General features: G+C 47.6%; 1 protein-coding gene across 1 annotated transcript; it reads right to left on the reverse strand.

Annotated features, from left to right (window-relative positions):
- Nucleotides 1-1085: 1085 nt before the first annotated feature.
- On the reverse strand, nucleotides 1086-12106 carry LOC111852516 (jun dimerization protein 2). The gene is made up of 4 exons (XM_023828537.2): nucleotides 11722-12106; nucleotides 4739-4944; nucleotides 3535-3639; nucleotides 1086-2017 (listed from the first exon to the last, which is right to left on the reverse strand). Exons 1-4 carry the CDS (start codon nucleotides 11807-11809, stop codon nucleotides 1832-1834), a joined length of 585 nt encoding a protein of 194 aa, XP_023684305.1. The 5' UTR covers nucleotides 11810-12106; the 3' UTR covers nucleotides 1086-1831.
- Between the last annotated feature and the right edge of the window lie 1725 nt (nucleotides 12107-13831).

Here is a 13831-nt window from a genome sequence, read left to right on the forward strand (position 1 = left end):
ACTGGAGATCAGGTGACCTAGTCGTGTTCTCAGGGGTGTTGCTAGACATTTTGGAGTGCATATCATATTGGACTCCCATCCCAGACCAATTCAATTGTTTTCCATTTTTGAGGGAGACTTAATCATCCTAATCCCCACCCCTCTTTAGAGCGCTCATTTCACTTTTAGGTTACTTAACTCAGCGAATCACGTTCCACTAACTGCAAATCCAAGCAAACAGCGACTACTAGCGTTTTTCAGAAAACTGCATTTTTAAAACTAGACACTACTATAGGCGTCCACTAGGTAGTGCACGTGGAATGAGCAAGACGTAACTTAAAAGCATAAAACAGCATATAACAAGGGGAAAAACGAAAGCTTTGAAATGCAGTTGGGCTTCATATTTAGTTAGATTCAATTAAATTCGAGATTAAATACAATTTGAATTAATTTTTTTCAATTTGATTTTCTGTTTAAATTGCTCGTAATTATAAATGATTTATAATCATGTAAGTTATTCAAAATACGGTAAGAGACGAGGAAAAAGTTAAACACGTTTGCTAAAGAAGTGAAAAGACTGTGTCCCACTGTATTGCTCAGGCTGCACTACAGTGTCTATTCACGGGCGCGATCCCACTACTGAGCGGCACGGGGGCTTTGACCTGCTCCGTTTCCGACCTGGGCCGGTTCACCCCTCCTTAGACGACCTGGTGGTCCCGGGCTCCCCAAGGAGCACCATATCGATGCCGAACTTAGTGCGGACACCCGATCGACATAGTCCACAGCAGCCCAGAACCCCTGAGCTCAAGCGGTTCGCCAGCCTCGGCCTCCCAGTAGCTTGGATTACAGGCGCACGCCACCGCGCCCGGCGAAAGCAACGGGCTTTCTGCAGCAGATCAACTCAGTTGTCATGACGTCACATATCTGCAGCACCCGCCCTCTAGTGGCAGTGAGAGAAAGCGACAGTTAATCTGTGCCTCTCGCACTAAACTCTAAAGATTGCCCAAAGACGTTATCATCCCCAGCGTCTGAGCATGACGTGTCCCAAATGGTCTATTCCTTTTTCAACAGAGACCTATACACAGAACAAATTACTATTAAAATGGTTTTACTATTTGAAAATAGGATTTAATAATATGTAACAGAGTAACAAAGACATACATGTTGGAAAAGTTTAACAAAGACATTGATTCCGAGTTTAAAAAAAGGTTATATTCATTTGTAACAGAACTATAAAATGCATCACATCTAGTGATAACATACAATATATATTTTCTATAACATAATGTGGCAGCATAAAAAAATACAAAGTGAATTGATACCAACAATGACAAAAACAGCACAACTGTAAACATGTCATATAAATGTGCTTTTATGACGCCTGCGTCACCACAGAATCGGGTCAACCGGACACTGCCATCGTCAAGGGCAGAATATAATTCAGCATAAAATACTTAAACTGCTTATTCCATGAACGATGCATTGGCAAATAGAACAAGTACAACATACCCTCTCTGTCTGAGTACCTGAGACAGATCTACCATACTGATTTAGAGTGTTTCTTCAACATCAACCAACTGTAGTTTTTCATTGCATTTGTTAGTTTGTAGTGATGTTGACTGGAGCTGTGAGGCACTGGATAGAGACAATAGATATAATCGGCTAATGGCTTCCAGCTCCCAATCACTTCGCCCTTTAGAGAAGTTCACCATCCCAAAGCCATTAGTAGGTGTGCCCTCTCTCCACCCTATTAGGCCTAGAGAGGAGAGCTAAGTGCTGCTGGCTGTTAGCTGCGTTGTAAACAGTCGCCATGGCAACAGTTGCTAAGCGACCTTCCCCTCCTGCCCCGCCTTCACTCCACGCCCAGCTGTTCCAGCAGGGGGTTGGCCTCGCTCTCGGGGGTCTTGACGCTGTCCGTCCTCACGATGCAGGTGGGCCGGTGCCGGTTCAGCATGACGATGAGCTGCTGCCTTTCGTGTTTCAGCTCCTCGATCTGGGCCTTCAGTTCCGAGTTCATCACCTCCAGCCGCTCCGACTCCTGCACCCAGGGAAGGAGAACGGGGATACAGTTAGAGGGAGCTCCACAACACCGTGCTGCAGCCACTCTTTGAAGATCCCTCGGCTAACCTGTGGTGTTAAAATGTCCGCACAGTAAGACACGGGGTGTTTCTCGATATGCATACTTGACCGTACTTGTGTTCTCCTGTGCCTATTTTATGTCATCTTCCATTGCCGAAGACCAGTTCCAATACTCCAGAACAGAAGTATCGAGGACGGTAAAAATCCCAGTATGTCATTTTTGCCCCCCACCCCAAAGATACATCGGTTGCATCCTCGCCACACGAGACCAATCCCATGATTCATTGCGCCCCAAGGTCCTTCTTGGGAAGCAAGTTAGCAAGACCACTCTTGGCAAGACTGCAAGTACAATCTTCATGTTCTTAGTATTGAAACACCCACGGTTCTGCTGAGATATAAGTGGCAACTAGTATCCTATATTAGTTATAATCCATTTCTGCTTAAACCTGCCCTTCAGGTGTGATTATTGAGTTCAGCTTTCGAGGGCTGCCAGTGACACAAGACTTGGAACAGTACAGCCGCACCATGAGCAGTTTCATGAGTCATAGTTTATGTTGGGGGATTAAAAAAATAAGATGAAAACAATCAGAAGCCAGTCAGAACCTCAGGCTTCAAACTAATGTCGTGTTTATTTTCCATAGAGTAAATGCACAGATTCCTGGAGGCCAGATTCCTGGCTGTATCCTCCAAAGGCTACGGACAAAACCCGGGAAACCCCGGAGCTCTCGTCCAGAGCCTGGCCCCAGGGCTGCAGAACCAGGGTAACCCCGGAGCTCTCGTCTGGCCCCAGGGCTGCAGAACCAGGGTAACCCCGGAGCTCTCATCTAGCCCCAGGGCTGCAGAACCAGGGTAACCCCGGAGCTCTCGTCTAGCCCCAGGGCTGCAGAACCAGGGTAACCCCGGAGCTCTCGTCTAGCCCCAGGGCTGCAGAACCAGGGTAACCCCGGAGCTCTCGTCTGGCCCCAGGGCTGCAGAACCAGGGTAACCCCGGAGCTCTCGTCTGGCCCCAGGGCTGCAGAACCAGGGTAACCCCGGAGCTCTCGTCTGGCCCCAGGGCTGCAGAACCAGGGTAACCCCGGAGCTCTCGTCTGGCCCCAGGGCTGCAGAACCAGGGTAACCCCGGAGCTCTCATCTAGCCCCAGGGCTGCAGAACCAGGGTAACCCCGGAGCTCTCGTCTAGCCCCAGGGCTGCAGAACCAGGGTAACCCCGGAGCTCTCGTCTGGCCCCAGGGCTGCAGAACCAGGGTAACCCCGGAGCTCTCGTCTGGCCCCAGGGCTGCAGAACCAGGGTAACCCCGGAGCTCTCGTCTGGCCCCAGGGCTGCAGAACCAGGGTAACCCCGGAGCTCTCGTCTGGCCCCAGGGCTGCAGAACCAGGGTAACCCCGGAGCTCTCGTCTGGCCCCAGGGCTGCAGAACCAGGGTAACCCCGGAGCTCTCGTCTGGCCCCAGGGCTGCAGAACACGCGGCCCACGTACCCTTTGCAGAAACTCCGTCCGCTCTTTCTTTTTGTTTCGACATCGGGCTGCCGCCACCTTGTTCTTCTCCCGCCTTCGTTTCCTCCGATCCTCTTCCTCATCCATCTGCACATGGTGAAAAGTTGGTGAAAGGTGACATATTTGATAAGTCCCCATCCAACGATCACCCCAAGCAGTGAAATAAATATGAATACAGGCATACAGCTTTGATATTTCAAAAGCTGTCCTCTTAATATGAATTCCTATCTTGCCATTTTTATCTTATTTCTCTTCTTCCCATCAACCCGCAATAAATTGTACCATAGCGATGCACAGATGGAAGCAATTCTTACATAAAATGTTTACTGGTGCAATTCGTCATTTGTCCACTAGGTGGAAGCATTGGTGAACATTAGAGAGCCCCTGACATAAAGATTAATGAGGGGAAAGACTCTTTCAGTGCCTGACAGTGCATTCCAGCGCTGAGGGGGAAGTTACACATGTTTTTCAGCATTGAAACCTACTGCTGTGTTTACTGAAGTGCACCAATTTGTTTTAATATACGAAAATATTTCATAAAATGTTCTACCCCTTAACCACCCTTTGCAAGACATAAGGCATCTCTCAAGATATTTAAAGCTATATTAGCTGGAGGGTGCTGAATGCCAGGCTGCTGGATGCGTCCCGATGTTGTGCTCGCAATCTGTGCTGCGCAATCGACGCCGGTGACCTCACAAGTTGAGAGAAACACTTCCTGGCTGCATGTCAGCGAGAGAAAGCGGGACATCTGTGAGCGAGTTACAGCTCTTCGGGGGTGGGGGGGGGGCATTCATCCAAGGCGGCTTTATCTCAAGCCACGTTTCAGGCTTGAGCGAAAACCAGCTTGGACACGATTTTCCAGAAGGCAAACATGATCCGTTCTGCGTGCGGAAAGTTGTTTTTTTATATACTAACTGCAAAGAGTAGGCTGGGGACCCCAAAAGGGAGCTGGGAAAATGCAGTATGCAGTGCAGTGGATGGCTGCTGCATCCACTGCTGGAACCAGGAGGGGGCGCTCACCTGTCATGCCCTTGTAAAAAAACGCATAGTACAGACTGCTTTGTTATATAAAGCAGGTGCGACAGGGGCAAGTAACCATCCAGAGGAGAAATATAGCGAAACCATAGTGAGATTTCGGTAACCCACAGGTCGGGTCGGACTCCTGGGCAGTGCCAGCCGGCCTCACCTCGGCCTTTATTGGTGCCGGCCTCTTCCCCAGCCTCCCCAGGAAGTGCAGCGGCGACAGCATGGCACCCAGGCTGCGGAGGTCGGCGAACTTCAGCTGGTCTGTCAGCGTGGTGGCGGGGATGCCAGCCAGCGAGCCGAGGCTGGGCAGGGTGCCGGCCGGCAGCGAGGGATCTGGGATCTGTCCCGGCATCATGTCAGACCCGGCTGGTGGGAGGGGGCAGAGGGAGGCGCAGAGGAGGAAACGTCAGTCACAGAAACCTTTAGGAACAATAACGACAAAGGCATGAACGTGTGACGTCTAGTGCTTCTCAGTGTCACCGGAACAGTCATCCTATGTGTGACGGCTTCGCTTGGAGGGGGACACAGGCCCAGGGCCATCGTCCATTTGGTGGCATCTCTGCACTCCACACCTAAGTAACTCTATGCGACCCAAAGTATGTTCTTCCCATCCCTGCCCTTTCAAAGCCAGTGAGTCAGGGGTCTTTGATATCCATCCTGTTGACATGCGGCTGCAACAAGCTCAAAAAGGACTGGAGATGAATCGCCCATCTCCTGCTTGCCGTGCCACTCAGTGCAAGCACATGGCTTTTGGTTACCGTAACACCTTAGAAACCTTCGAGAGCGCCATGACTGCAGTGCAGCGGCGGGTGGGCTAAGTGCAGAGGGGAAATGGCTACAGTAATGAGCGATCTCTCTGATTATTCCCGAAGAAAACTGTGGTCAACAGTAACCGGTAAATGAAAAGCAAATCGCGGAGAGCAGTGCCACTAGGGCAGTCCATCCCAGCGCCTTCCGGCTCTCCATCAAGAGGCCGTCCCGATGATGTTCCGCAGCCGGAATGCGATTCTCCAAGAACCGGCCACGTTACCTTAATAACGGCGATGAATTTTGCGGGGAAAAGGGGCCCCGACCGATTTACTTCCCTTATATATAAATCAAGAAAATCCGTGCAGGTAAAGAGATTTAAATCAGGCTAAATGCACCCAGAGCTTAACCCGACAGCACAGAGCACCACAATGTGGAACATTCATTGGCGAAATTGCCACCCCCCCCCAAATTCATCTTCAGCTGCCAGTAGACAATGACATAGCAGAGGACCACCAAAACGGGGCCTTTCCCAGAATGCACCTGGGCCAGTCTTCAGGATGAATTGTTGGCCTGTTGAGAAACAGGAGTCCAGAGCCAGTCTCCAGCAGCACATTTTATTATTTCATTTTTACCCCCCCCCATCCAACGGTATCTGTACTTCCATTTACAGAGTGCTTGGCAGGGGCCGCTGTGTTTTTTCTGGAGGGGCTGTTAGAGGCAGCCGTGCCGGAGAAGCAGACTCAGACGCATTCCCCTACCACCCCCCCATCTCGAGGGGAGCGGCTGCCAGCCGGCGCCAAGAAAACACTCGCCCGCCACGCATCTTTTGAGTGTGTCAGTGTGACGCTGAACCGCTGCAGAGCCGCACCACCGGCCCCCTGCGCCGATCCAGCGCAACCGGCCTTATCAGACAAGAGCTCATCTCTCATTGGTAAGGCCAGAGTACCCCTTATATAGCGCCTTTCCTCATTAGGGGGAACGACTCAGGCCAGTCATAATGTGGCCGTCGCTCGCCGCCGTTGCAGGCTAATACATTAACATCTGGCAGGAGGCCTGCCGCTATGGAGAGACCCCAGTCAGGACATGCAGCGTTTGGCCTCGCCTTACCCCTGCACCGGGCACTGCATGAGGCCCCCCCCCTGCATGGTCGAGAGCCCCGGGACAGCCCACTCTTTCATCAGAAAGGCACCCCCCCGGGAGATCTGCTGGTACAAGCTGCTATTTCAGTGCCGGCAAAGCGACTCTCCCAAAAAGCTCTTTAAAAGTATAAAATAAAAATAAAAATCCAGTGTCCCCATCCTGTGCATCGCACTCACAAGCTGCACAGGAGGAGTTCTCTGAAATGTTCTATAAAGTTCTATAAATGGCCCCGGACGGCCACCCTCCGCCCTGAATAATCTGGCGGGGAACACGTTACTAGGGAAGACGCAAAAAAACATTTATTCACGGAGAAAAAAAAAAACCAGAAGAATCTACAGACTGCTGAAGCAATTCCCTAGTCAAAGCAGCATCTGAACAAGTAGCAGCGTCACGCTCGAGCTGTCGGACGCGGAAGACGCCCGGGACGGGGCCCCCGGCGGGGCATGACAACACGCGACTGCGTGCAGACTGACAAGAGAGCGCAGAGGATGCGTTGCATGTTACTCATCGAGCAGGAGAAACATGAACCTCACGCCGTCTGGCCGCCCTCCAACACAAACCATATTTGAGGCTTTGGCTCACCAGCGGCACGCCAATCTGTACGGGAGCCTCTCTCTCTCCATTCCTCCTCCACACTAAAACTACAGCTCCACCAAGAAGCACCCCAACCAGTTTCTACCAACATCTCACAATCGCTCTTTATAGATTCCTCACGGACAGAGTCGATCCGAACAGGATTTCCGGCCGCATTCCTGGAGCCCGTTAGCGTCACCATCTCTGAGGGACCCCTCCTTCCCCACCCATGCTAGGACCTAGCTGAGCGCCAGATGGTGAAAAACAATCTGATAAAATAAAGGGTGGGGGGGGGGGGAATAAGCTAAACAGACCTCAAACTAGCATAAACGCAACAAGCTGCATGTGTGGTCAGGTGAAGATTTCATTATACTGACAAGAGAGACCAAGGCAATGAAGCTAGAGATCAGAGCTCATCCTCCATTCTGCAGGGACGCCCACTTCTCCAGGTTCCCCCCTGACCTGCAGGGCAGCCACATGCCCAGGGGTCCTTCCTCCCTGCCTCTTGCCCCCAGACACTCTCCCCACCCACCCAACACAAGTCAAAAGTGCCAAAAACTTCAATTTATAAGCAGGGACAGTCAGCACGCCCTGCACTCCTGTTCATTCTAGCAAAGACGGGAAACTCCTGTGTTGCCAAAGGTCCTCTGTTACTCCATCGCCTGCTCTCTGTCAGCCATTATTGCATGTGACCCAACGCTGGCACTTGGGCCCACGAGAGGAGAATGTTCCATGGTGTGAAGCAGCGTGTCACTCAACACCAATAAACAGTCCCGACATGCAAACAACTCACCCTACAAGGCTCAGACCTGTTATATCTGGACAAAAAGCTGTTTCACAAGAACCCAGAGGTTTGAGGTTCACCTTGACAAGGTGCACTGCCACGATGGCACCCAACAGGATTACAACAGGACTGACACCTACAGAACAGGGATGGAATTCAGGCTCCTCTTATCTCCTCTTAACAATATCAAGAACCTCATCAATGACCAACTGCAGCAGCTACAGCAACGGAGTAAAGCCGAACCAGGGAAAATCTTCGAAAGGCAAGAGCAGAGAACCACGGCAAAAAAATTCTGACACATAAACCCCAACCCCAACAAAGCCTGGCTTGTGAGTCCCTAACTGCCCAAAACTGAATCATGAAGTATTTCACTCTAACCAGCCCCCCACCCCAAGAGCCCAAAAGGAAGGGGCCCCCCTTCAATGAATAACCCCCCCCCCCCTTGCCTTACATCCCCTGGCATGAGAGCTCTGCTGCACCCCAGAGTAGCGCCAGAATGTTATGGGCTTCTATTAGGTTGCGAGTTCTGCTGGATCAGATGCGGCTCTTCAGGCACTCGAAGCAAATGGCATTCCCCTGCGTCAACGACCCCCCTCCCCCCCCCCCTCCACCCCCGACCCAAATCGCTGCATGCTGGGCATAGAGGGTGGGCATCAGTGCCAAAAAAATACATTAATTACAAAGGCAGCCTTTTTCCCTGCCCTCCATCCCCACGACAACCTTACTTTGCCACTGCTTGTGCTAAGGTGACAGTCAGTCGGGCCGCTGGCTCGCGAGGCGTTCTGAGGCAGGGGGAACTGGGTCGGGGGGGGGGGGTCAGTACTTATCTACACATTGCACCATAAAGGTCAAGTGTGCAATCCGTCCTAGAAAGGATGTAGTTTGCCAAAAAAAGGCCCTTCATACCCTGCTCTGCACAGATGCACAAACCACTTCAGAGCAAGAGCAGAACATCCATCCAGCTGGCCCAAATGAGCCGGCTTTCAGGTTTAATGCAGGGCTTACGCGTTATCACAGCAATCCCGACAAGGAAATATGCTGCAATGAATAATTATTCACCTGAAAGCGTGATCGGCATCACGCACTTATCACACGTTAAGCTTTAACTCGGTTACAGTTTCAAAGTTCCGCAAAATAAGCATACGGCAAGGAAATCTGGCAGCGATGGCTGAAACTCAAGTGATTCTCTTGCATAATTGCACCGTTATGACACCAAAGATTCATAGTGAAAGAAGCGTGATGAGGTCGTTCACATGGGGGAGCTGCAGTGACCTTAGCTTGTTTTGTCTTTGCTGACCTGTTAAGTGCGTTCCTGGTTCCTTTTCCCTGGGTTATGTTGGGGGGGGGGGGGTATTTGGGACTGATACTAAATGACTCAGGCTTTCAACAAGCAGCTGGCACAAAATCTGGCGTCACCCGTGCACCCGTCTTTTTGGCCACAGCAAAGACACCGCTCGGTATTCCAGCTCAAAATAATCTGCACCCACCCCCTCAATCCCCCCTCCATTTTTCCATGTCAGCGTGCCACTGACATTTTTCCATTCATCCGCTGCGGCCTCCCTGTCTATTTAAAACGTATCCTGCGGACAGATGCCAAATTGCGACTGCGCTCCATGCCAGCCGGCTCTGAGTGCACGAGGCTGCAGGTACGGCTGCAGCTCCTGCCAAGAAGAAAACATGGAAGGAACAGGAACACAGTAAACAAATGCCACCCCCCCACACACACAGTTTCCTGTGAACAGGCATGTGGCATGGGGGATAGACTGCTCTACAACGGAGAGATTTTCAGAGAATGCAGACCTGGCGAATATGCGACAAATGGAAAAAAAAAGATCATTTGCCATTTTTACAAGTTCTAAAACAAATATACACTTGACCTACAAGAAAAACCACAGCTGATCAAGATCTGCCTTGCGTATATGCAAAAAATGCAATGCAATTCATATGCATCAGATGAAAATAGAACTTCAGTTTAATTTGGCTAGAAAACAAGACAAGGTAGTTACTAAGCTATGCAGCTATAACTGACAGCCGCACTGAGGTCAATATTTCCTAAATTAACGGTCTGTTATGATGGTTATCAGGTCGGGCCATTCAGTGTTTATGCCCGATTACATCTCTGGAGTGTTAAAGTCAAAAAAGCACAATGTTGCACAATGAAGCCACATTTCGGGACATCCGCGACTGGAAGCTAATTTTCCTCGAAATTATGCACAGTCACAGAAATATCCTAAACAAAATGTCACATACGCACAATATAATTTATTTCACACTAAATGAGTCATTGAATCTTCCTGTTCAATATTCTGTGATCGAGCTAGCAGGACCCTCATTTACAGTTTAGCGGCATGAACGGTGTGCGGCTGCTGTTGAATGGTTTCACAATATCTGCTTGCAAGGTTGCCTTATTTTAACCACCTCCATACTACAAACCATATGACTGCATAGCAAATGCATCAATCAGTTTAAAATATTAGTTTTATTTGATTTGTTTGCTGTTCAACCATACCGAACACAGTTACTCATTAGGAAAAGTAAAGCGAAATTCCTTAGGAGACAAATTAAATAAGCATGCGTTGACATACCTCCCTAGTTCAAAAATATTTACATAATCTAAAAAGCTGCCAGAGGCCTTGTATAAAAATAAGCATCACGGGGTTGTAGGTGTTTGTACAAAGAGAGGAAGAGATCAATTACTGCATGGTTAGCTTTAACAAAATAATCGAGTATTTAAGTAATCGTTGATGACTCCTAAAGCACACTTGTTAAAACATACCTTGCGCTTTACATTTATGAATCAAGAACCCGCCAGAATTAACGGGACCTGCAGAAGCATTCCTTATGACAGTAGGCCTACTTTAACAACTTTTTAAAGCAAACACTGGCTAACAGAAGTTCTTTTTTACTAAGTTACTAGTATAGCTGTAAAACAGAAGTGTCTCAAGTAAAAGTGATATCAAATTGAGTCTATTAAGACTCACCGTCCCAAAAATGACAGGTATAGAGGAATTATCAGGTCAGATCTTTGTCGTGCAGGCAACAGCAAAATGCATGCAAAATGTCACCATTAACTACTGGCAGGTCCGCTCAGCCTTAATATTATTACATAAATCAAAAATATACTATGAGATCTTTCTACTATGAGACCTTGTTATGTAATGTGCTTTACACGAGTTTAACGTGCCTGCCATCTGCATGTCTGCCCTGCAGTTATGTCCTTAAAAGTCATCAAACGGGTTAACACGCGAAATCAATGTGCGGGAACATCAACAATAACAATAGGGGAAAGCTCGTGTCAAAATCATCATTAAAGCTCTACTTCTAATACTGAATGGACCTTTTGGAACAGATACATTGTAAGGATATGAATGGCGCTGACTCGTTTTTCAAAGCGGAAGTTATTGTTCGATAAATTATGTACCAGCTTAGTTACGTAAACTCGGCATTTGCAGCACGAGAATAAAATACGGTTTAATGTAATAGGTGTGGAACTTACTGTAACTACATGACTAATATATGATCCCAATGACCTATTATTACTGTTTCTAAGTAATATTGACTGTTTCTTCAACTTGTGTAGCACTCGGCTTAAATTTTTAAATAATAGGCTATGCAGAAATAGCTGTGCAACACGATTCGAAAGGAAGACCCAAAAGGCGAAAGCCAAAGTATGCGGTAAAGGGACAGCGTGCATGCAAAAATAAAAGCAATCTGTAAAGCTTTTAATAAAATGACAACCATACTCTTCGGCAAAACATACAAAATCGCAGACTCTGCATGGAGTTTTAAACTGTTTCCGAAATATCCCTGCTTTCTAAGTAATTCGTTAACTTTATCCAAACTCCTTGCGTGACTCCAAAAGAAAACAACGTTTACAAAAAAAGTTCGCTATTTACCCGACTTTGGTCCTAAATCCGATTGATATTCCTTCTTCAGCTCAGTCGATGGTCGGGTATAGATTTTAAAAAGTGGAAATCGTTGCATCAGCCCGTTTATATAGCGATAATTTTCTGGGAGGGTTTGGGAATGCGGAACTCGTTTAAAAAGCCAGCCCGACGTAAACGAGGGATGTAAGAAGACTGATCGGCGTAGAAATCAGAAAAGATGCGTGAAAAGTCTGCTGGCTCCACCCCTGACAACCGGAAAACAGAAAGCACGCCAACCTGCGCATATAGCGATTTGGTACGATCACGTAAGAAATCGCAGGGAATCCCAGGGTCGGGAGACATTAAGTAGTCGAAAATCTTAGCTTTCTAACTCAATGCAGCTTTATTTTCGAGAATTACGTGCATTAGACACAGGAACCTTCCTCCTTTAACTTTATCAGTTTGTTCAGTATTAGGGGAATATTGTTGTTATTGTAAGCGATATTAACTAGAGTGAAGGACAAGTATTTTTTCGCAACATCCAATACTTGTAGATATGTTCTCATAGTGATCTTTATCTGGAATGTGACTTGTATTAAAGGACATTTGATGAATTACACACCATGTGTTGATTTTTATGTGCGTGCTGTCCAGTCTACATCAAGTAGTATTCAGTTAAAGCCAGAAGTCTTATCTTTCGGTCTATGTTGGGATTAAACTGTTTGCTTTGTTAAGCAAGTGGACGCAGTGATCTCAGCTGGCCTGAACTGGTTTACATTACTCAGGCTCACACTTTACCAGTTCAGACCAGAATAGTTTACGTCCCGTCCCCCCGTCCCCCGTCCAAAAAAAAAAACTACTTGAAAAATGTACTGGCCTCTCCAAAGTTAACCACAATTAGGCTACTTGAAAAGTTAAAGGTACGCTCGGCATTACGTGCTGTAATGGTGCTTTGGGAGGTGGGTATACTGTACAATTCCATATACGCACTTCTCTTTCACTGATACGTATTTTTACGATGTTTGGGTGGGGATACGGTACGTAAATCCATATTTTCAGAGGCGGGTATACACGCCGTATACCAGAATATACCCACCACTACACCTCTGGAGTTGTTAGTCCATGCGGGTAGGTAGCCTACCTTCTAATCTATAATTATTCCTCTTGTGGCAGCCAAAGTTAACTATATTTCAGCATTGGTGACATTGCGGAGGTTTTCTAGTAATGGCACATAGGAAATGTGTAGACGTGCGGAGAAAAATCACGAGAAAGCAGACGGTACCTACATAAAGCATACTGGATGTGACCCGGCTTTTTTAGCGCACCCGGAATGTGACCCATGACCCATTTTGAGCAGAGTACGTGTCTAGCCCGTGAATTCGGTGTTTCATTTACACATCTTACTCCTCTGTTATATATACCGTTTGTTTGTATAACAGCCCTAGATAGAGTGTTACAACACGAAATTGCACATAAATTAATAATAGGCCGCGAAATGCTATATATACAGCAAAAATCACATGACACAATAAAAGAATTTGTATTAAATTACTAGTCCTGCATTAGGGACTATATACATATATGACGGGTGTAGGTATGGAGGTAGGCTATAGGAGTTGGGAAATACTTGCCAGCTACAGAACACCTTGTTCTTTTATGTATTTTGAAATGCCTGCCTGCAGGCATTTGAAATGCATCCACCTGCCCTGGATAACCGGTTAGGAGATGGATGGATGAATACTAATAGTTCTTCTCTAGACCAAAGTAGCTGTGGACATTTGAACGGAGTACGTGAAGTTGTGAAATGTGGTGGGAAGCGACAGTAAAAGGAGAATCGCAATAAAAGGGGAAGGTTGTTTTTTTTCACATGGGCAGAATATCAGAGTTTTCTGGAATGGCTGCTGCCTGTGTGAGTGTTTCGACTGAACGGACCCATGAATTTTAAAAAAAAAATTAAAAATAAACGGCACCGTGATTTCTAACCGCGTGTAATTGATACCGTACGTGGTACTGTCGCTAACAAAGATCGCGGTTTTTCCGGTGTTTTGGTGTCCTTGACTTGGCAGTACAATATAGGATGCATCTCTAGTTTCCTTATATGGGCCACATTTTGCAAAAGCATAGTTGCTAACAACATTAG

Source organism: Paramormyrops kingsleyae, chromosome 14, assembly GCF_048594095.1.
Source record: "Paramormyrops kingsleyae isolate MSU_618 chromosome 14, PKINGS_0.4, whole genome shotgun sequence".
In the NCBI taxonomy this organism is placed as follows: Eukaryota; Metazoa; Chordata; class Actinopteri; order Osteoglossiformes; family Mormyridae; genus Paramormyrops; species Paramormyrops kingsleyae.